The sequence below is a fragment of the Cibotium barometz genome, chromosome 59 (genome assembly GCF_041138505.1).
Source record: "Cibotium barometz isolate CiBa-2024 chromosome 59, ASM4113850v1, whole genome shotgun sequence".
Classification (NCBI taxonomy): Eukaryota; Viridiplantae; Streptophyta; class Polypodiopsida; order Cyatheales; family Cibotiaceae; genus Cibotium; species Cibotium barometz.
This window is the reverse complement of record NC_141104.1, coordinates 37,631,353-37,653,169: the sequence shown is the minus strand read 5'-3', so window position 1 is coordinate 37,653,169 and position 21,817 is coordinate 37,631,353. Positions and strand designations below refer to the sequence as shown.

At 42.6% G+C, this 21,817-nt stretch overlaps 1 protein-coding gene across 1 annotated transcript; it reads left to right on the top strand.

Moving 5' to 3' along the window:
• Positions 1 to 9,534: 9,534 nt before the first annotated feature.
• Positions 9,535 to 20,516, top strand: LOC147605776 (uncharacterized). Its single transcript, XM_086793646.1, has 5 exons — positions 9,535 to 9,599; positions 9,693 to 9,744; positions 9,854 to 10,237; positions 11,463 to 11,900; positions 20,436 to 20,516. The coding sequence occupies exons 1-5, from the start codon at positions 9,535 to 9,537 to the stop codon at positions 20,514 to 20,516; spliced, it is 1,020 nt and encodes a 339-aa protein (XP_086649772.1).
• Positions 20,517 to 21,817: the final 1,301 nt, after the last annotated feature.

Genomic DNA, 21,817 nt, shown 5'->3' with positions numbered 1-21,817 from the left:
CTCACACAAAGCATAATGCCCTAATCCATAATCCACACAACACACAATGAGTTGTGTCCACACTCATCTAACCCTAGCTAATGTCCACACACTATGACCAGCTGGACACGTGGTCATTTATGTCTCACACATGTTCCTACCTAATCTGCCAGCACATAGCATAGCTGGCTCACACTGACATCGAGCTTGAATCTCAACAAGGATGGGCAGTAGGGCAAGATGATGAGGATGATCATAGGTATGTAATCAGGTTTGGAGCAAAGGTACTAAGCATTCGCCAGCGAAATTATCCGCAGATCAAGAGGGAGTTATTGGGAGTAGTCACTGCTCTAAAATGTGAAAAAGAATATCTTATTGGAGCATCCGTGCTTGTGGAAACTGACTGCTTGCCACTCCTTGGGATGATTGCAAGCTGCACCACTCCAGATATCGCTATGCTCAGGTGGATTGCCTATATCAAGTCACTAAATCCTGAGTTTGAGCATATTGCAGGGAAGGACAACCCAGTTGCAGATATGCTATCAAGAGCTAGGTATGAAGATGAAGAAGGGATGATTAGTGACATTGATGATGTAGGCATAAAGTTCTATACTACTGCACATGCAAAAGGGGACCATGCTTGCTTATCAAATGCACTTGAGTTTTTTACTGAGGAAATGTATGAAGGAGATTGGTTGCTTATTGGCCAATACTTGAGTACCTTGACAAGGCAAGAAAATTGGTCTGACTTAGAATTCAAGAGGATCCGCAGAAAGGCATATGGGTATTTTCTAAAGAATGGGTACCTGTGGAAGCATCCTAAGCCGAGGAATGCTATGCCACAGAGAGTTATATGTGATAAAGAGACTCAAGGGAAGCTCATGAAAGAATTCCACGAGAGTCTCTGGGCTGGACATCGAAGTGTGTGGGCCACCTTTACCAAAATAAAGGAAAGATATTGGTGGAAAGGAATGCACAAGGATGTATCCCAATATGTGGAAACATGCATGGTATGTCAAATGTACTCGAATGTGCGACATCGTGATGGCCTGCAACCAACCTACCCACCTGCCATGCACTACAAATGGGTAGTGGATCTAGTTACAATGCCCTTGGGAATCTGGCAGATGCGGTACGTAGTACTTGCAAGAGAAGACCTGACAAATCAGGTGGAAGGGCGTGCTCTTAGAACAAAGAGCACGGAAACAGTATGCAAATTTCTCTTGGAAGATGTGATTTGCCGGTATGGTTGTGTTGGGAAAATAACAGCTGACAGGGGTGAGCTAGATACTAAAGAAGCAAGGGAATTCTTTTCTAGAATTGGCATCAAATAGGCCCTAACATGTGCTTACAACCCTGAGGGCAATGGTAAAAGCGAGCGAGGACATCCTCCAATCATTAAAGCTTTGGCTAAGGCATGCAGAGGAAGAATGCAGGAGTGGTCAAGGCTGCTACCATATGCTTTATGGGCTGACCATACAACTCATAGCTGACAGGATACATGCCTGTAGAATTAATGTATGGTCAGAAGTCGGTAATGCCAGTTGAAGAAGTAGTCCCAACTTGGAATGTATTACCCTGGGTGGAAGAATTGAACAGGGAAGACCTCCTTGCATTGCGAATGAGGCAGTTGGAGAGAAGGCCTGAAGATGTAGAGCTTGCTAAAGCTCGTTTGAAAGATGCAAGGTTGAAAAATAAAGAAAGATTTGATAGAAGACACAGACTCCGGCAAAAACCCATTGAAGAAGGTGATTGGGTCCTAATGTATGATAGTAGTCTTGACAACCAGTTCACTATGCAAAGGAAGTTTGTAAAAAGATGGTTTGGCCCTTACATTGTCAAGCATGTTCATGGAAATGCCATGTATACCTTGTGTGAGCTTGATGGAACAGAGATAAAGAATCTTGTAGAGCAGGCAAAAGGATCAAGATGTTTAAAAGAAAGCATGACAGTGATCCTTTTGATTCGCAGGAGACTCAAGATGAGAGGCTTGATAGTGATAGCATGGATATGGTTGAAGAGGAAGAGGATGATCTTCCTGGTAATGTAGAAGATGAAGACAACATCCAGATATATGTGGATCTTGATGATGACTTGGCACATACCGGAGGATGTGCAGGTTTAGAGGGGTGGATGTCATGCCATGGCACGTCTATGGTGTGAAACCATGCATGTGAGGCCATTAAATACAAATTCAGTTGCATGGGATTAAGTGCCATGACTTGAGTCATTATATGATACCCATGTACATATGTTCATATTGTAAATGAGGTTCAATAAGATGAGCTAAAGCTGAGCCAAGTCTCCAAGCCTCAGTACATGAGTGTGGTGTGAATCGTGGAGTTTTTATGCTTATGGTGAACCTTGGGGGCTAGCAGAAGTCCCTGTGCCTTTGTACATAGGTTTGGATTTTGCTTGAGTATTTAACAGCTTTTCTTGGCCCCACGAGATGGTAAAATGCTTAGAAATCATGCTTGAGATGATAGTGGCATTTGATTGAGGTTCAAAATGGCATGGATATGGCCATGGTCATGACTACATGGTGACGGAGACATGTGAAAGACGGTGTCAAGAATCTTTGGTCAATGCGTGGGAATTACCCCTTGTGAGTCTTGGTGTAAATAAGCCCAAAAAAAATGTTGATGCTTATCAATCTTAAGAAATGGAGAAAATGAAGGGGGGCGCAGCCTGATCGAATTAGGAAGGCAAAATTATAGCTGCAAAAGCGTCGAATCCCCGATTTGCCCGCGGGATTCTGAAATAACCAGAGTCGGCACATTGAAATTAAAAGAAAAGGGGAGTGCAGAAGGGAACCAGAATATAAAATTTGCAGAGAATATAGTTTTGGGAATAGATGTTCTGTTCAAGGCTTGTAGGGATTAGTTTTACTTAGAATTGGAAGCTTAATATTATAAGCACGTCTTGAAAAAATGGCATACTGGAAGTTTTGCAGAGATGAAACCACCGAGAATTGCATGTAGAGGAAGACCAACACCTTCGAGGAGCATGCTGCAGAGATGAAGAAGGCTTGGTGTAATTATGGTGGCTATCTCATGATATGGAGCGGCTGTTCGTGCTGAGTAAGGGAGTACAGCTCTTCAAAATGGCTCTTCAAAATACCAAGGGGTGTGATGGTATGCACTACCAACAAAGAGGTGACTATCTTGGAGAGAGGCTGGTGCATGCAAATTGAGTAAGCGCAGATTTGCAGTACCCAATTACTTTGTTCTTGACAGGAAGAATTTTGCATATGGGGATGTAAGCGCAGGTTTATAGAGGCTTATAGAGGCTGATTTTGTGGGTTATCATTATACAAGGATGTCTATAATGATACTTGGCTGGCCCAAGGTGGAAATTGTTACTACAAGGATCATAGGAACACAATACCATGTGGAGTTGGGTTTTGGAACCATATGATGGTTGGCCATGAGTCTTGGATGTATATGCCATGAATTGTTTTTCTGGAGTGCAAAAACCTATGAGATGTTTTTCTGGGGTTTGATGTTTTGAGTTTTATGACAGGTTATAATGTTATCATCCTTGGATTTTGGTTTGAACCATGATGCTTATGATGGTATTTGGTACAACTCATATGTCTTGCTGAGATTTGGTATGTAAATATTATGGTTCTAGCTTCTGCTGGTGGTGCCCCTTGAAGAGATATATATTCAGTTTCCTTGCTGGGATTTGAAGCTACTGTCACAGCCAGAAGTCTCGCACTTGCCCAGCGATACCGCACATGCCACGACAACGTTACGCAGGGTCATGGAGTTTGAGGATCAGAGATGCTTGGGATTGTTTCTACTTGAGGTCAGGAGACACAAAGAGACCCTCTTGGCAGATATAGGAGGCCGAGCCATGATGTACCTAGACAGAGGACCTTGACAGATTTCTTCGGCATCGGAACCAGCACCAGCACACCAACAACCCAGCCCCCCACACACCTCTTGATACCTTCTCCATTGAGCCATCAATGCACCGGACACACTCCCACCAACAAGGAGTCACCAATGACAGAGCAGTTATCTTATGTCGTGCTCGTCGGCCACAACCACGAGGATCCCGACCACGGCATCCTGTCACCATCGCTAGATCAGAGCCATTATTGCTCGGCATTGCGAAGGTGCTTACCTCGCTTCTATGACCTCTCCATTCTAGACAGACCCATGGTGGAGATACTTGATCTAAGGAGAGGGAAACACTTCAACTCATCAGCATACATGGATCTACCTGATATACATTTTTTAGTATTTTCCAGTATTTTCTACTCAGCATCATCTTGGAGTCTTACAGTTCTGTTCTTATAACTATAGGACAATCAATTTATTGTACTTTTTAGTCTCACTTAGTTGTTCTCTTTGATGAGACACCAACTTCATATGTACTCTCAGTTTTGGTCTCATAGGCCATTACGGCCTCTTAGAGACGTTAATATATCATTTCATTTCATCTCTCTCTCTCTCTCTCTCTCAATCTCCTCATGAGAGAGATAGTGCCTTCAGGATTACTTCCAAGATCCAAGCACCAAGATCTATTTATATGATACATTAGTGAGATTTTTTGTGATGTATGAGGCCCCATTCTATGGGCCAGACTTGTGAGAGGAAAATTGAAAGAGTACTTAGAAATTATGATGTTTTCATGCATGATCATGAGTAAGCCATTGATATGTCATGAAACTGTGCATATTGAGTCTGGGGAATTCCCCATTGGTCCTTGATGGTATTTTCAAGACCATCAAATATATCTATACATATCAGGAGATGATGATTGTCTATTGAGTTTGGGGAAGTCCCCATTGGTCCTTGTTGATGCTATTTTCAAGACCATCAATAGACTCTTTCATAATCCGTACCAATACAAAATCTAAAACACACAATAAAACCCCTAGTTCAAAAATACGTCATAATACTCTAGAACCTTACAAAGCTGGAGAGAGATATAGTAGAGAGAGAGAGAGAGAGAGAGAGAGAGAGAGAGAGAGAGAGAGAGAGAGAGAGAGAGAAAGTAAGAGAGGGACCATCCATGATGGACTTTAGAATGGCATGAGGGCCATTCTGAAGCATAACAAGAAGGTAGAGAATGCTCTTAGGGCCATTCTTGTAAGCACAATGTAGTTTAGAATGACCCCATGGCCATTCTCTACTAGTGCATGCATAAAATTTCAAGATTGTAAATGGTAGAATAGCTCTATGGCCCATTGTGCATGGTAGAATCTTTCCAACCCATTGTGCATGGTAGAATCTTTCAAGCACATTGTGCATGGTATAATGGCCCTATGGCCAATTTAAAGCATATTGTGGATGGTATTAAGGCCTTGGGGTCATTCCAAAATGGCCTTGAGTCCTTGGGGTCATTCTTGGATGCCCCATGGCCATTCCAAAATGTCTCCGCCCCCCTGGATCCCTCACGGCGACAGTAATAAGGACGGTCATTCTTGGATGCCCCATGGCCATTCCAAAATGTCTCCACCCCCCTTGGGCCCCCCACAGCGATAGTAATAAGGAGGGTCCTGAGAAACATGTGGTGGCAATGAGATCAAGCTCCACCACCTAACAATATATACTATATTATATATACTATATGTAATATAGTATATATACTATATTATAGTATATATAATATGGTATAGTATATATTATATACTATATCAGTGCTCGAACAAAAGTATTTCTAGAAAAAGTAGAAAAACCTTAATCTAAATTTTAAAAATTATCACTTGAGAAAATTTTGAAAATTAAAAAGTATTACTACTATAACCCTTGAAAATTTGAAGGTATGCATACCTTCAACTCAAATTTCAAAAGGTAAGTTTCAAAATTTGAAGTTGAAACCTTGATTTATTTTACACTGTACTATATTATGGTATGTGTATAATATAGTATAGTATATACTATATTATATATACTATACTATATATATATAAAGTATAGTATATATAAAGTATAGAATATATATGTAAAAAGTATATTATATATATAAAGTAAATTATAGTATAGTATAATATATATAAAAATTATATATAATTTGAACTATATATAATATGCATTGTATTAATAGTATATAATGTATAATATATAGTATATAATGTATATATACTAAATATTATATATATAATATATATATTAGTATATAAAAAAAGTATATATACTATACATTATGTTTAGTAGTACATTTACGCTATCAACTACTTATTTGCTGTACTAATTCTTTCTATCTGCTACTTCCCTTAGTGCTAGGCTTTATTATGGCTAAGTCTATCCTGCATCTCCGGAGGCTTGATAGAAACTTAGTACGAAGGCCTTTGTGTGAATATATGCTCTTGTGTGTGTGTGTCCGTGGAGTGCGTGTGTGAGAGCATATCTTGATATAGAGTTCTACACCCACTATTGGGCACTGATGACGTTAGTGGGGATGACATAGTATCTAGTCTATACTATGCATAATAGTGTTGATAGTTATATAGTCTTGTGGGTTGACTACCATGAGTATTTGGGCATGTTCTTGGATTCATCTAGGTATATAATTCAGTCATATTAGCAAAAACAGTGGCCTTACTTGCCATGAAAGAATGGCCCTAGGGCGATTCTGACACCGGTTGTGAACAAAAAGAATGGCCCTAAGACCATTCTTGCACCTATTGTGCATGAAAAAGGATGGCCTTATGGCCATTCTTGTTTTCCCAAGAGCATGCAAGAAGGTTGGGTGGCACCAAGGCCATGCTAGAATGGCCCTAGGGCCATTGTTGCATGCAGAAGACCCTCAAGATTAGCCTTAGGACCATTCTAGGATGCCCCATGGCCATTCTTGCACCTGTCGTGTACAAGAAACGAATGGCCCTAGGGCCATTCTTGGATGCCCAAGAGCATGCAAGAAAGCGGGTGCCACCACCAAGGGCACGCTATAATGGCCCCATATCAATTCTTGCATGTATATAAGAGAATCAAGAGTGGCCCTAGGGCCATTCTTGGATGCCCCATGGCCATTTCCAACGTGACCTATGTGCCTTGGGGTCATGCAAGAATGGCCCTGGGGCCATTCTTTGATGCCCTTGGGCCAATCTTGCATGCTCTTTGAGGCCTTTCAAGCAAAATAGTGGCCTTATTTTCCACCAGTTGTGCATGAAAAGAATGGCACCGGGGCCATGCTTGCACTGTTGTGTATGAAAAGGATGTCCTAGTTGGGTGGCACCAAGGCCATGCTAGAATGTCCCAAGGCCATTGTTGCATGCATGAGAGCATCAGGATTGGCCCCAGGGCCATTCTTGGATGCCCAAGAGCATGCAAGAAAGCTGGTGCCACCAAGGCCATGCTAGAATGGCCCCATATCCATTCTTGCATGCAGAAGAGCATCAAGAATGGCCCTAAGGCCATTCTTGGATGCCCCATGGCCATTTCCAACATGACCTATGTGACTTGGGGTCACCCAAGAAATGGCCCTAGGTCATTATTTGATTCCCTAGGGCCAATCTTGCATGCTCTTTGTGGCCTTTAAAGCAAAACAATGGCCTTATTTACCATGAAAGAATGGCCCTAGGGCCATTCTTGCACCGGTTGTGCATGAAAATAATGGCACTGGGGCCATTCTTGCACCTATATTGATTAGGTAAAGGATTGTCCTATGGTTATTCTTGTTTTCCCAAGAGCATGCAAGAAGGTCGGGTTGCACCAAGGCCATGCTAGAATGGCACTAGGGCGATTGTTGCATGCATAAGAGCATCAAGATTGGCCCTAGGGCCATTCTAGGATGCCCAAGAGGATGCAAAAAAAAGAATGGCCCTATGGCCGAGCATGCAAGAAAGTTGGGTGCCAAACCAAGGCCATGGTCGAATGGCCCATATCCATGTAGAAGAGCATCAAGAGTGGCCCTAGGGACATTCTAGGATGCCGAAGATCATGCAAGAAAAGAATGGCCCTAGGGCCATTCTTGGATGCCCAAGAGTATGCAAGAAAGTTGGGTGCCACCAAGGCCATGCTAGAATGGCCCCATATCCATTATTACATCATGTAGAAGAGAATCAAGAGTGGCCCTAGGGCCATTCTTGGATGTCCCATGGCCATTTCCAACACAATATATATGCCTTGGGTTCATGCAAGAATGGCCGTAGTGTGACCATGCTTTGATGCTCTACGGCTAATCTTGCATGCTCTTTAAGGCCTTTAAGGCAAAACAATGACCTTATTTGCCATGAAAGAATGGCCCTCGGGCCATTCTTGCACTAGTTGTGCATGAAAAGAATGGCCCTGGGGCCATTCTTATTTTCCTAATAGCATGCAAGAAGGTTGGGTGGCACCAAGGCTATGCTAGAATGGTCCTAGGGCCATTTTTGCATACACGAGCATTAAGTCTAGCCCTAGGGACATTCTAAGATGCCCCATGGCCATTCTTGCACCTATTGTATAAGAAAAGAATGGCCCTATGGCCATTCTTGGATGCCCAAGAGCATGCAAGAAAGTTGAGTGCCACCAAGGCCATGCTAGTAGACTGGCCCCATATCCATTCTTGCATGTAGAAGAGCATCAAGAATGGCCCTAGGGCCATTCTTGGATGCCCCATGGCCATTTCCAGCATGATCTATGTGTCTTGGGGTCATGTAATAATGGTCTTGGGGCCATACTTTGATGCTGCTTAAGATATTGTGGTAGTATGCTGAATTAGGATCATCATCGAATAAGTGACACTGATGATAATGACACATAGCATATTTGCATTCCTTCATCTTCACACCAAAGTGAGACTAGGATCCAACAATATGGTCTATTATGAATCTGTTAGATATAGAGTACGACCCAGCTTTGCATCAACCCCTCTTATGGCTCCCCACAACTCATATGAATCAAAAATAGACCTAACTTGCATATTTAGAGTGCATATCTAGAGACTGCAAGTATAATTTATCTCATCCAACTTTTCATCATCAAACAGTGGAGGATGAGCACGGGCGGTGTTGTTATTTGCAGGTTGGGCCATCTTTCAAAATTTGCCTTTAAATAACAAATTGCTAAAAAAATATTTACCCATAGCCTATGCTCTGATACCATGTAAGAAAACACAATAGTGGAAGCAAGCAAGATCTTTACATTACAAAGCACTGAATTGCAGAAAGAAGAGAGTAAACAATAGTGGAAGCAAGATTTTTACATTATAAAGCACTGAATTGCAGAAAGAAGATAGTAAACAATATTACTTCTTGCAAACTTTGATTACAAATTGATGGCTATTTGTCCATCCGTATGCTCCGAATCACGAGAAATTTGATGGTGATCTAGAGACACTATAAAAAGATATAGAGACACTATAAAAAGAAGATGTTTTTGATTAGAGGAGAACTTGAACCCAATAAACTTAATAATGAACAAAACCTCCCAAATTAGTTTATATACTATAGTGCCCATGGTTGGCATGGACGTTTGCACGGGAAACCCTTGAGTAAAAGTCAAACGACGTTCTCGCATTTCAAAGGAAACCGTCTAGTTTTTATTTCGACACATAAGATCAGAGGATGAATTCCAGCGTTAAGTAGGGCGGCATCAATGCTTTGCCGATCACAGGAGGATGGACAGCATCGATACCAAAGCGAAAATAGAAGACCTAATAGAAACATTTGTTAGGTTGTCAGAGTAAGCGTCGCCTTAATACGCAGCAATTACACTAAAGGGTAAGTGGATCAATGCTTTTTCTATCATCACTTGTGCTTGTGTTTTCCTATGCAGAGATGCAGCAGCGCATAGGCTAGCGGAACGTCAGGCAACAGTTAAAATTCAGGTATTTCATATCATTGGATGGGTGATCACGCCTTACCGGTTGCTTGATTATTGGTCGATTGATTATCGGTTGTTAATTATGACTTACTATTGGTTGTGTTTGCGTCAAGTGTGCATGGAGACGCAAGCTGGTTCAATTCAAGCTGCGAAGGTGGCACCGTGCGGCCACAGACATTCAGAGGCTTTACAGGGGGCATTTGGGGAGGGTGAAGTTTATGTACAAGAAGGTCGAAGTTGCCAAAGAGATTCGCATGGCTTTCTTCAATCGGAAAGCCGGCCTCATACAGAGGATGTATAGGGGCTACCGCAGTAGGAAGTATGTGCACAGCTTTTATCACCGGCAGGAGTTCATTTCTCTGTCCGTGGGTGCTGGGGAGGAAGTGAAGAGGGATATGGAGGGCTGCAACCTCGAATTGAGGCAGCAAGAACAAGAGAAGGCGGCCGATGTTGTCAAAGGCCACATTAGAAACTTTTGGCTCGCAAACCATCACCTTGTAATAATTTCTCTCTCTCTCTCTCTCTCAAGATACACACGCTCGCTCTCTCTCTCTCTCTCTCTCTCTCTCTCTCAACACACACACACACACACTCACTCACTCTCACTTTTACCCATTTAATTCCTAGTCCATACATTCTTAGTCATATCTTGGAACATATATGAGGGCTAGTGACCGGACTACAAATCTTGTATTTAGTCTTAATGGCTCTATTACTCCATCTAGATGTCATACATGGGTCTACATGTGTCATAACGTGGCATAGGTTGACTATAAATCATATGGAGTCTTCTGGCATGAGTATGGTATTGGGGTCATACATTGGTCATTGTGTGTCATGAGGTGCCATATGTGGTCTAGTGGCATATGAGGATGACATTGGCTCCTCTCTCTCTCTCTCTCTAGATTTGTATCTCCAAAGATCTCTCTCTTTCATGTGCATTTGTGCACGTACGCATGCATGTACCATTCACGTGCACCGATGGAATGTCTTTAAAGAGCTTCCTATTGTACCATAGGAAGCTCTAGTCTCTCACACATGCATGCATGTGACCGTTAACGTACAATGATAGAATATCTTTAAGAGCTTCCTATTGTACCATTCAATGTAGGACATTGTTTGTGAAACTTTGAGTCCCACAAAATTAATGGGTATTGGGGCTGTAATTTGAGAGCCTACCCTAACCTTCAATTTGAAGGCCATATACTAGTAGGTTGACTTTCAAAATATATGTGCTTGTCTAAAATTTAGAGAGATTTCAGGCACAAATGTAATGGACATTAGTTCGAAGTCATTTCGCATTGTTGACAATCTCCTCCCTCTTCAAGCACTCAAATTGGTGCCCAACATGAGCCTCAATTGGACTCCTAACAAAGGACTTGTCAATGAGACTTTGACCATGGCACATCCTATTGAATATGGATTCCTTACCTAGATCATTCTAGCAAGAAGGTCATATTCAACTTGATTTTTCAAATTAGTTTCTATTTGGGGGATCTAAGAGCACGAGCATGTCCCATATTAAACATACACAAGGAGATTGCACATGCATTCACAAAACAAGGCACAAAAAGAATGTTTTCTAACTAACACAAGAAGATCTCACATGCATTCACAAAACAAGGCACAAAAAGAATGTTTTCCAACTAACTTAAGACTTCTATAACACCTAACTTTAACAATGAGTAATTTGGGGTGTTGGGATTGTGAATTTGAATGCAGATAAGCACCAAAGCTCGAAATGGCATTTTCTATTCACCATACATAGCAGTGTTGAAGGGGATCAACGACGTTGAGGAGAGGATAATCGAGACATGGATGGAGCAATCAAGGAGAACCAGGGTAAGGAGAAAGAGGTCATGCAGGAGAAAGCATTGGGCTGTGGATGTGAGCCAGTTTGTGACAACACAAGGGGTGCATGGGCCTACTCCCTATGAAAGGAGGAGGGCCGAGGAGAAGGCGGCAGCGGTGCTCGATGTTGGCTATGAAAGGTTTAGGAGTGTTGTGAGGAGGTCGTGGTCGAACGTGTGGGACACTACAGGAGGTGGTGGTGGTGGTGGTGGTGGTGGTGGTAAGACTATTCGTTTAGAGAGTGAGTGGCGCCGCAAGGAGAAGCTCCGATCGCTCGAGCAACGTAAAAGCCAAATGCTCTACATGCGAGTATGTTTCAACGAGCATGGATGCTTCGTTGAAGATTTTAAACATGGATATAGAGTCATTGCTAAAGGCAAGAAAGAAGGCAGATTGTTTAAGCTGGATGCTGGCATTCCTGAGCTAAAATCAGCCATGTTCTCCAAAAGTAAAAATGTGATACAGGACATTGATATGTGGCATAAGAGGATTGGACATGTCAATATACAGAGATTAAAGAACATGCAAACAAGAGGCATTGTAAATGCATTGCCTAGGTTCAAATATGATGGACATATGCATGTGTGTGAAGCCTGTCAGTTTGGAAAGCAGGCAAGGTTGAGGTTTCCTAGAGAAGGAAATATGAGTAACAGGCCACTTGATATCGTACATAGTGATGTATGGGGTCCTGCACAAAATCCATCTATCAAAGGCAGTTTATACTATGTGACATTTATAGATGATTTCAGCAGGATGACATGGATATACTTTCTGAGAAAGAAGAGTGAAGTGTTGGAAAAGTTCATGGATTTCCAAGCTTTTGCAGAAGAGCAATATGGCTGTTGGATTAAATGTCTGAGGACAGATGGAGGTGGTGAATACACCTCAAAGGCTTTTGAGCATTTCTTGAGAAAGCATGGAATAAGAAGATAGTTGACTTGCAGGTATACACCTCAGCAAAATGGTGTGGCTGAGAGAAAGAATAGAGTCATATGTGAAGTGGCTAGGGCGATGCTCAATGAAAAGAGCATGCCAGATTACTATTGGGCAGAAGCATGTGCTACTGCAGTGTATATACTGAACAAAACACCTACAGTAGCCATTCATGGAAGCACGCCAGAGATGCGGCTTACAGGTTACAGGCCAGACATTGGACATCTTAAAGTTTTTGGATGCATAGCTTATGTACATGTGCCTGATGAAAGAAGAAGGAAGTTGGATCCTAAAGCAGAGAAATGTGTATTTGTTGGATATGCACAGGATCGAAAGGCATACAAATGTTATAATCCACAAACTAGACAAGTGGTCATCTCACGAGATATGGTGTTTGATGAGCTTGCTAGTTGGTACAAAGCAAAAGACGAGGGTGTCATTGAGTCACTTGAGGCTGATGTGCATGTGAACTTGCCACCACAAGCAAGTTCTAGTTCTACTACTATGTCTGGGCCAGCAGCAGAGGCTGAGAGTAGCAGTGTACGTCCATGGTCAGGACGTTTGAGGCATGAGAGTGTAAGCACTAGGAGTAGTGCTATGGATAAAGGCAAAAAGAAAGTCGAAGGAATTGGAATCACAGGTTATGAGTCATCTAGTTCTGAGAGTTTGGATGAGGAGCTTGGCATACCTGTTTTACGCACACCTGGTGCTAGACAGGATAGATATGTGCCACCACATGCTAGAGTTACAGGTGTACAGAGTGACCCGCAGGCATTGCGGAGATCCCAGAGAGTCAGATATCCAGTTGACAGATTGACATATAGAGATTTTGCTTTGCACTATGCATATATGACATCTATGGTGAAGCATGTGAAACCTACATGCTATACAGAGGCTATTGGAGAGCATGTATGGGAGAAAGCAATGGATGTTGAGATGGACGCATTGGTCCACAATGATACATGGGACTTGGCTTGGACTTGGTTGCATTACCAAAGGACAAGAATATTATTGGATGTAAATGGGTTTACAAAGTGAAGTGCAAATCTGATGGTTCTATTGAAAGACATAAAGCAAGATTGGTAGCAAAGGGTTATGCACAGACCCAAGGTTTGGACTATGATAAAACCTTTAGTCCAGTGGCTAAGATGGTCACAGTGAGAGCAGTCATTGCTATGGCTGCAGCTAATGGATGATGGATGTCAAAAATGCATTTCTAAATGGAGATCTACAAGAGGAAGTGTACATGGCACAGCCAGAAGGGTATGTACACCCAAGATATCCCACTCACGTATGCAGATTGAAAAAGGCATTGTATGGTCTAAAGCAAGCACCTCGTGCTTGGAGTGATAAGATGAGCAGATATCTTATCTCACTTGGTTTTCAGCTTTCTACAGCAGATTCTTCACTCTATGTGAAGAAGACACAGCATGGGATTGTTTTACTAGTCATCTATGTGGATGACTTGATTATCACAGGTGATCATGGTGCAGATGTGATGCATGTCAAGAAAGCTTTGAGTGGGCAATTTGACATGAAAGATCTTGGTGAGTTGAGATACTTCCTTGGAATTGAAGTGGTAAAAGATCATGCAGGTACTTGGTTAGTACAGCGCCAATATGCATTGGATATGTTGGCAAAGTATGGCATGACAAGGTGTAAGCCTATGAGTACACCTTTGGAGCAAAATGTGAAGTTGCGGGCTGATTATGGCGAGGAATTGGATGATCCTTCTATGTACAGGAAGATGGTTGGTAGTCTTATATACATGACTATCACACGCCCAGATCTGAGTTATGCTGTGGGGCTAGTCAGCCAATTTATGCAGAGCCCCAGGAAACCACATTTGGATGCAGTGAGATGCATCATGAGATATGTGAAGACACAGCACATTATGGTTTACTTTATGAGAGTGGTAAAAGCTTGGACATCCATGGCTACACAGATGTTGATTGGGCAGGTAGCGCATATGACAGGAGGTCTACTAGTGGATATGCTTTTACACTTGGAAGTGCCGTGGTGAGTTGGAGTAGCAAGAAGCAACCTACAGTTGCTTTATCTAGTACAGAGGCTGAGTACAGGGGTGCAGCCATTGCTACTTGTGAGGCTATATGGTTAAAGAGTCTCTTGACAGATTTATGTGAGCCCATTGGTGGCAAAGTTGTCATTCATTGTGACAACATGAGCAGTATACAGTTGGCAAAGAATCCAGTGTTTCATGTGAGGACCAAACACATAGAGGTCCATTATCACTTTGTCAGAGAAAAGGTGCTGGATGGTACAGTTGATCTTCAGTATGTGAATACTGATGAGCAGCAGGTGGCAGACATCTTTACGAAGCCACTTAGCAGGGAGAAGTTTGAGTACTTCTTCCGGACTATGTTGGGAGTACATGGGATGAGCTTGAGGGGGAGTGTTGAGAGTCTTGATATCCCAAGCTCATCTACATCTTCATCGGTAGTACATCATGAGCTTGAGAGGGGCTGTTGAGATTCAAGCTCGATGTCAGTGTGAGCGAGCTATGCTATGTGCTGGCAGATTAGGTAGGAACATGTGTGAGACATAAATGACCGCGTGTCCAGCTGGTCATAGTGTGTGGACATTAGCTAGGGTTAGATGAGTGTGGACACAACTCATTGTGTGTTGTGTGGATTATGGATTAGGGCATTATGCTTTGTGTGAGAGTGGACATGGCTTCCCTCTATGGTTAGGGTTTGCAATATACATTAGGGTTTGCTCCTGTGTGTGTGTCTCCTCCCCCTCTACCATTCTTTCAACAATCCTATCCCAGCAGGACTAGTATCAACTGTTACAATCACAGGCCTACCACACTCATAATATACCTTCCTTAGAGTAGGTTATGATTGGAGCAGACATTTCAGATTCCGCATAGCTTTAACATGTGCAGCACTCCATAAAAATCTCTGATTTCTCCTCAAAAGTTGGTAGACAGGATCTGCTACATGTGCATAATGTAGGATCCATATAACATAAAAGACACATGCACCAAGAAATCTCCTCACCTCTGTAACATTAATGCATATCTCTTTCATTCTTTGTATCGCATCTATCTTGGCTGGACAAGGTCTGCGCCCATTGGTACTACAAAGATGCCCCATGATTAGTACTTCACCAACCCCAAACACTCATTTCAATCCAGACAAAGTAAGATTCACCTCTTCAAGCCTCGATAGAATTTTATCACAATCTTTTATATGATTTGCCACAAACTTACGGCACCCTTTCGAATCCAAATCCCCATCTTTATCTTTTTCATCACAGCCTTTTATGGGCACATCATCTAGAAAAGGCATAGTTATTTGTGGTATGAAGTCTCGTAAGACTTTATTCATTCCATTCATCATATGCGCCACTGAGTTGGTGGCTCCCTGTGGTAAGGTGCACATCCTTACCAAACCCAAAGGAGTTTTCATTGTGGTCATGTCCCTGCTTTGTATATCCAGCTAGAACTGATCATATCTCGAATACAGATCACCCATAGAGTATATAGCTTTCCCTGCAAATGCTTCTGCAAACTCGTCCACAATCGGACCTGTTCCCACATTCCTGATTGTGACCTTGTTTACAGGTTGCATATCTTGAATGAAGCGCAATGCTCCATTTTTCTTAAGCACGGTAAACCATTTGTTGGAGTATGGAGCGCATGATGGCTCCAAAATTCCCATCCTGATCTTTTCTTTTAGTAATTCCATCAGCTTTGGTAAGAGAGCTTTTGGTACTGGAATCGACCGTAGGTTCTAGGGCACATGTGAAGATCACCATTGGCGCTATTACGCTTGGATCAACACAACCTATCTCATGCGGCTGAAAAGCAAAGGCCTTCCCATGTTTTACAAGCATCTCCTCAAAGCATTTCTTTTCAACTAGTAACAGGAAATCCTTGTCATCGATCTTCAACTCTTTTAGGGTTTCCTGTGTAAACTTATGCCCAATTTTCTTCGGATCTCTGAGATTCGGTTGCATAGAGGCTTCATCTATCTTCTCCTTGATTTCTGGTGGCAGGGGCAGGGGCAAGGCAATTGGTTTCACCTTCTTTGCAACCATTTTATACTTTGTATCAACACGAGCATCCATCTCACAATACATGTTTTTACATTCCATTCCCTCAAATTCCCAGATTATATCATACATCCCCACAGATGACACTTTTACCATCTCATTCCCACCCTGTAAGCATGCGCTTTCCATGGCAAAAAGCTCACCCATAGTATCCACAAATGACACCTCGTCAAGCACACCTGAAATAAACTCATTTTTCTCCAAAAGACCACACTGCTCAAGACTTTTTTGTACATTTTGTACATATCGACGTATACCACGCTTCGAATCCTTGCTTTTGACCCATAGCTAGAGAATCTCTGAAAGTTTGCTAAAAAGTTATTTACATTGATTGAGTCCTGTGAGAACTCATTGCCATTGCTAAAAAGTTATTTACAATGGCACTTGGTCAAAATCCCTCATCTCCCTGTAGTTCATGAATTCTCTATTTATCTTTGGGAGTGACTGTTCTCGAAGAGACTTGCGGTTTCTTTCATGGTTCATGCTAACTGTCAAGAACTGAACAGCTTTCTTGCCATCTTTGCTCCTTATTCTTGCATACACCGAGCCATCGTCCAAGACTTTTGTCTCCATCCTCACAGCTGTAATATAGGGTTGCCCAAGGATAAGGGGATACGATGACATCTCCTGGACGAAGAAGTTCTGGTCATCTTTCACATCCCCTATAGTTACCCTTACATTTGGATAGGCTGCATAGAGCTCTCCAGATGAGTTATTAGCCGCCTTAATCATCCACCCGTGATCTACATCCATTGGCCACTTACATTTGTTGTAGAGGTTTTTAGCCATAAGATTTATTTTAGACACATGGTCGATTAGAGCGACATATGGCTCTTCCAAGTCTCCTATCTTGACAAGGGTTTCAGTGGTGGCCCTTGCCCAATGGTTCCTGGAGTAATGACTTTTTGCAAGAACTTCTTTTTCATCACCCTCATCCACAAAGCGCACTTGTTGTCGTGCCCCTCCAGTAGAGTGACTGTATTCCACCACATTCTCTCTGTCTTCATTTTGCTGTACCTGTACTCCATGAGTCTTGGAAGTGCTTGTCTCCCCCTGTGATGGAATAGATTCAATTATGGACTGCCTTTTCCTTCATATAATATCAATTATCTCATCATGGAATTCTTTCTTTGCAATCCCCAAGACTTCCCCTAGTGTAAATTCCACCCTACTGTTTAGAATCCTCTCTTCTAGCACCTTTTTGAGGTCTGTTTGCGGCTTCAATATCGGATTGGAGCTTGTAGAGTGGACTTTTCCCTTTACCCTTCTCCTTCTCATGCTTTATCTTTGTTGGCGCTTCTTCCATTGACACTTCCTGTGGAGGCTGGTTTTGTGGCGGCGGAGGCACATGTGATGGCCCAGGATCCTTCTTTCCGCTACCACGGGTGACCCTTTTTGATGGACCTCCTTCCTCATTTTCCCTCTTACGCTTTTCCTCAACCTGTGCCTCATTATTCTCGCATTTTACAATATAGGCATGAACAGATAGAGAATCCACAGGTTCTTCCCAATCAGTCTCAAGATGTATACAGTCTCCTGCCTCATGCAAAGCCTGCTTAGACACCTTCTTTGACGCAATTAGCTCCATTGTTGATGGCCAAAAATCTTCATTCTCATAGTCTTCATCCTTCTCAGATTCCTGCTTTGATTGAATGGCCTTTAACCCATAGGTTGTTGCCTCAACCATAGAGATGGCATGGCTGGCAGCCATATCTTCAACCAGTTTTTTCATCCCTCCTTTTCCAAAGTTTTTGTTTAACGGAAGACCAGTCTCTGTAAGGTGGATTTTTCCATCTTTGAAAAATACAAGTTGGTTTCTGAGGGCTTCCTTATAGCTGGCACAGTCTTTTTTTTGCATGTTCTGGGTCATCACACCATATACATCTGAATGTAAACCCTTCCTTGCTTTGAGGCTTTTGCATAGAAGCCTGCCCTAATGGTAGCCCTTTTTCCTCAATCTTGGACATCTTCAACTTTAGGTCTCGTATGCCCTTAATAAGCTCGTCCATCGGCCCTTCTACCTTTGGGATTGTAGCAGCAGGTTTTGGTAGATTCTCAGGGGTAACAGTTATAGGAGTTGCCGAGCTCATCACCATTTTATCCCTCCTTCGCTGTCGCTTTGCTAGCATGGTGATCGCATCCTCGACATCATTCCAATCATTCTTTAACCCCTGCTCCGTATCCTTATCCTCAAGGAGAATTTCTAGTTTTTCTTGGAGATCTTTCCCAGCAGTTGCTTGTAAGAAGAGCTCTGTTTTTTCCATGTCTAAGGTTGTGCGCTCTATCCTTGACAGCTGGGCATAGCGCTTCTCAAACTCTCTTAGCAACTCTATGGCAGAAATTCCAATTTTGGGTTTTGTAACCCACTCCAATAAAGTTCGCTTGGTCACCTGCTCGGAATCCTCCATGAAATAATCATCCTTCAAAGTAAGCTTGAACTCCTCCCAATTTCTGCCACCATGTGCTTCCTGTAATCCTCTTATGCGCTCTCTTATTTCGGGAACACATACCAGCTCAAAGCTTCGAACCATATCCTCCTCAGTCACCATGTTTAGCTCCATTTCCTTTGTGTAATTGCGCAGGTACTTTGTGATGTCTTTACCATCAAATTGATCCACCTTTTTCACGATTGACTGCAGTGCTTTAGTCGTGGAAATTTGCCCCCTCTCAGTCACTTGCTGCTGTTGCATATACATAGTAAACATCTGAAACATTTGCATAACCCCAGGGTCAAAACGAACCCCATGTCCCTCAGGATTCTCAGCCATAGCTTGCACTATGTATTTCACCACTAACTCTCACCCCAACAGTTTCATGTCGGGTTCACCAATGCTTCGTGACGTGTGCGGTATCGCTGGGCAAGTGGGAGACTTATGGCTGTGAGAGTAGCTTCAAATCCCAGCAAAGAAACAGAATATATATCTCTTCAAGGGGCACCACCATCCAGCAGAAGCTGGAACCATAATATTTACATACCAAATCTCAGCAAGACATATGAGTTGTACCAAAAACCATCATAAGCATCATGGTTCAAACCAAAATCCAAGGATGATAACATTATAACCTGTCATAAAACTCAAAACATCAAACCCCAGAAAAACATCTCATAGGTTTTTGCACTCCAGAAAATCAACTCATGGCATATACATCCAAGACTCATGGCCAACCATCATATGGTTCCAAAACCCAACTCCACATGGTATTGTGTTCCTATGATCCTTGTAGTAACAATTTCCACCTTGGGCCAGCCAAGTATCATTTTAGACATCCTTGTATAATGATAACCCACAAAATCAGCCTCTACGAGCCTCTATAAACCTGTGCTTATGTCCCCATATGCAAAATTCTTCCTGTCAAGAACAAAGTAATTGGGTACTGCAAATCTGTGCTTACTCAATTTGCATGCACCAGCCTCTCTCCAAGATAGTCACCTCTTTGTTGGCAGTGCATACCATCACACCCCTTGGTATTCTGAAGAGCCATTTTGAAGAGCTGTACTCCCTTACTCAGCACGAACAGCCGCTCCATTTCATGAGATAGCCACCATAATTACACCAAGCCTTCTTCATCTTTGCAACATGCTCCTCGAAGGTGCTGGTCTTCCTCTACATGTAGTTCTCGGTGGTTTCATCTCTGCAGAACTTCCAGCATGCCATTTTTTCAAGATGTGCTTATAATATTAAGCTCACAATTCTGAGTAAAACCAATCCCTACAAGCCTTGAAGAGAACATCTATTCCCAAAACTATATTCTCTGCAAATTTTATATTCTGGTTCCCTTCTGCACTCCCCTTTTCTTTTAATTTCAATGCGCCGACTCTGGTTATTTCAGAATCCCGCGGGCAAATCAGGGATTCGACGCTTTTGCAGCTATAATTTTGCCTTCCTAATTCGATCAGGCTGTGCCCCCTAATTCGATCAGGTTGCGGCCCCCTTCATTTTCTCCATTTCTTAAGGTTGATAAGCATCAACATTTTTTTTGGGCTTATTTACACCAAGACTCACAAGGGGTAATTCCCACGCATTGACCAAAGATTCTTGACATCCTCTTTCACATGTCTCCGTCACCATGTAGTCATGACCATGGCCATATCCATGCCATTTTGAACCTCAATCAAATGCCACTATCATCTCAAGCATGATTTCTGAGCATTTTACCATCTCGTGGGGCCAAGAAAAGCTGTTAAATACTCAAGCAAAATCCAAACCTATGTACAAAGGCACAGGGACTTTTGCTAGCCCCCAAGGTTCACCATAAGCATAAAAACTCCACGATTCACACCACACTCATGTACTGAGGCTTCGAGACCTGGCTCAGCTTCAGCTCGTCTTATTGAACCTCATTTACAATATGAACATATGTACATGGGCATCATATAATGACTCAAGTCATGGCACTTAATCCCATGCATCTGAATTTGTATTTAATGGCCTCACATGCATGGTTTCACACCATAGACGTGCCATGGCACGACAACGTCCCAAAACCCTCTCGGAAGAGGTAGTGATATCTCCGTTGTATCTCATAATAGACTATACATTGGCAAATGTAGTGTTCCTTTGTCTCTACCTCCTGGTAGCATAGCTGACAAATGTGGTCATCCAAGATATGATGCACATACATCGGCAAATGTAGTGTTGCTTTGTCTCTACCTCCTGGTAGCATAGCTGACAAATGTGGTCATCCAAGATCTGATGCACATATCGCCATGTCTCAATCAGCAGTAGCTGGTGTGATGAGGTCTGGAATTGTCCAATGGCAGAACGTATCCCATGTGATAGGTGTACATCCATGTACGCCGGGCGGGTGATAAATTCATCTGGTGAGAGGTATAGAAAATGGCTGTTATAGTGAGCCATTTTCTACCTAAGGGCTCAAGGGGGATAGTCCATGTCCTCTCTGTGTCCACTCTGATGATATCCATCCTGATCATGTGGTTTTGCTCTAAGTGGGTGAGATCCAAAAATGGACAATCCAAACTGTATTGAAAGGGTGGTAGTGCCTCTATCTGCAAACCATGTAGGTCAAACCATGATCTCATCTGAGCGTACTTGTAATGAGTATCTCCATCTTTTGCCAACTGTATGGATGAGGTCAATGCCAATCTGGAGTAGCTCTGCCGAGGGAGCTCCCATAGCCGCTGTAAAAAGGTAACTGCCCTGGAATAGGGCATCGGTTACTCCTGGTGGGGCACCCAGCTCAGCTCGAACAAT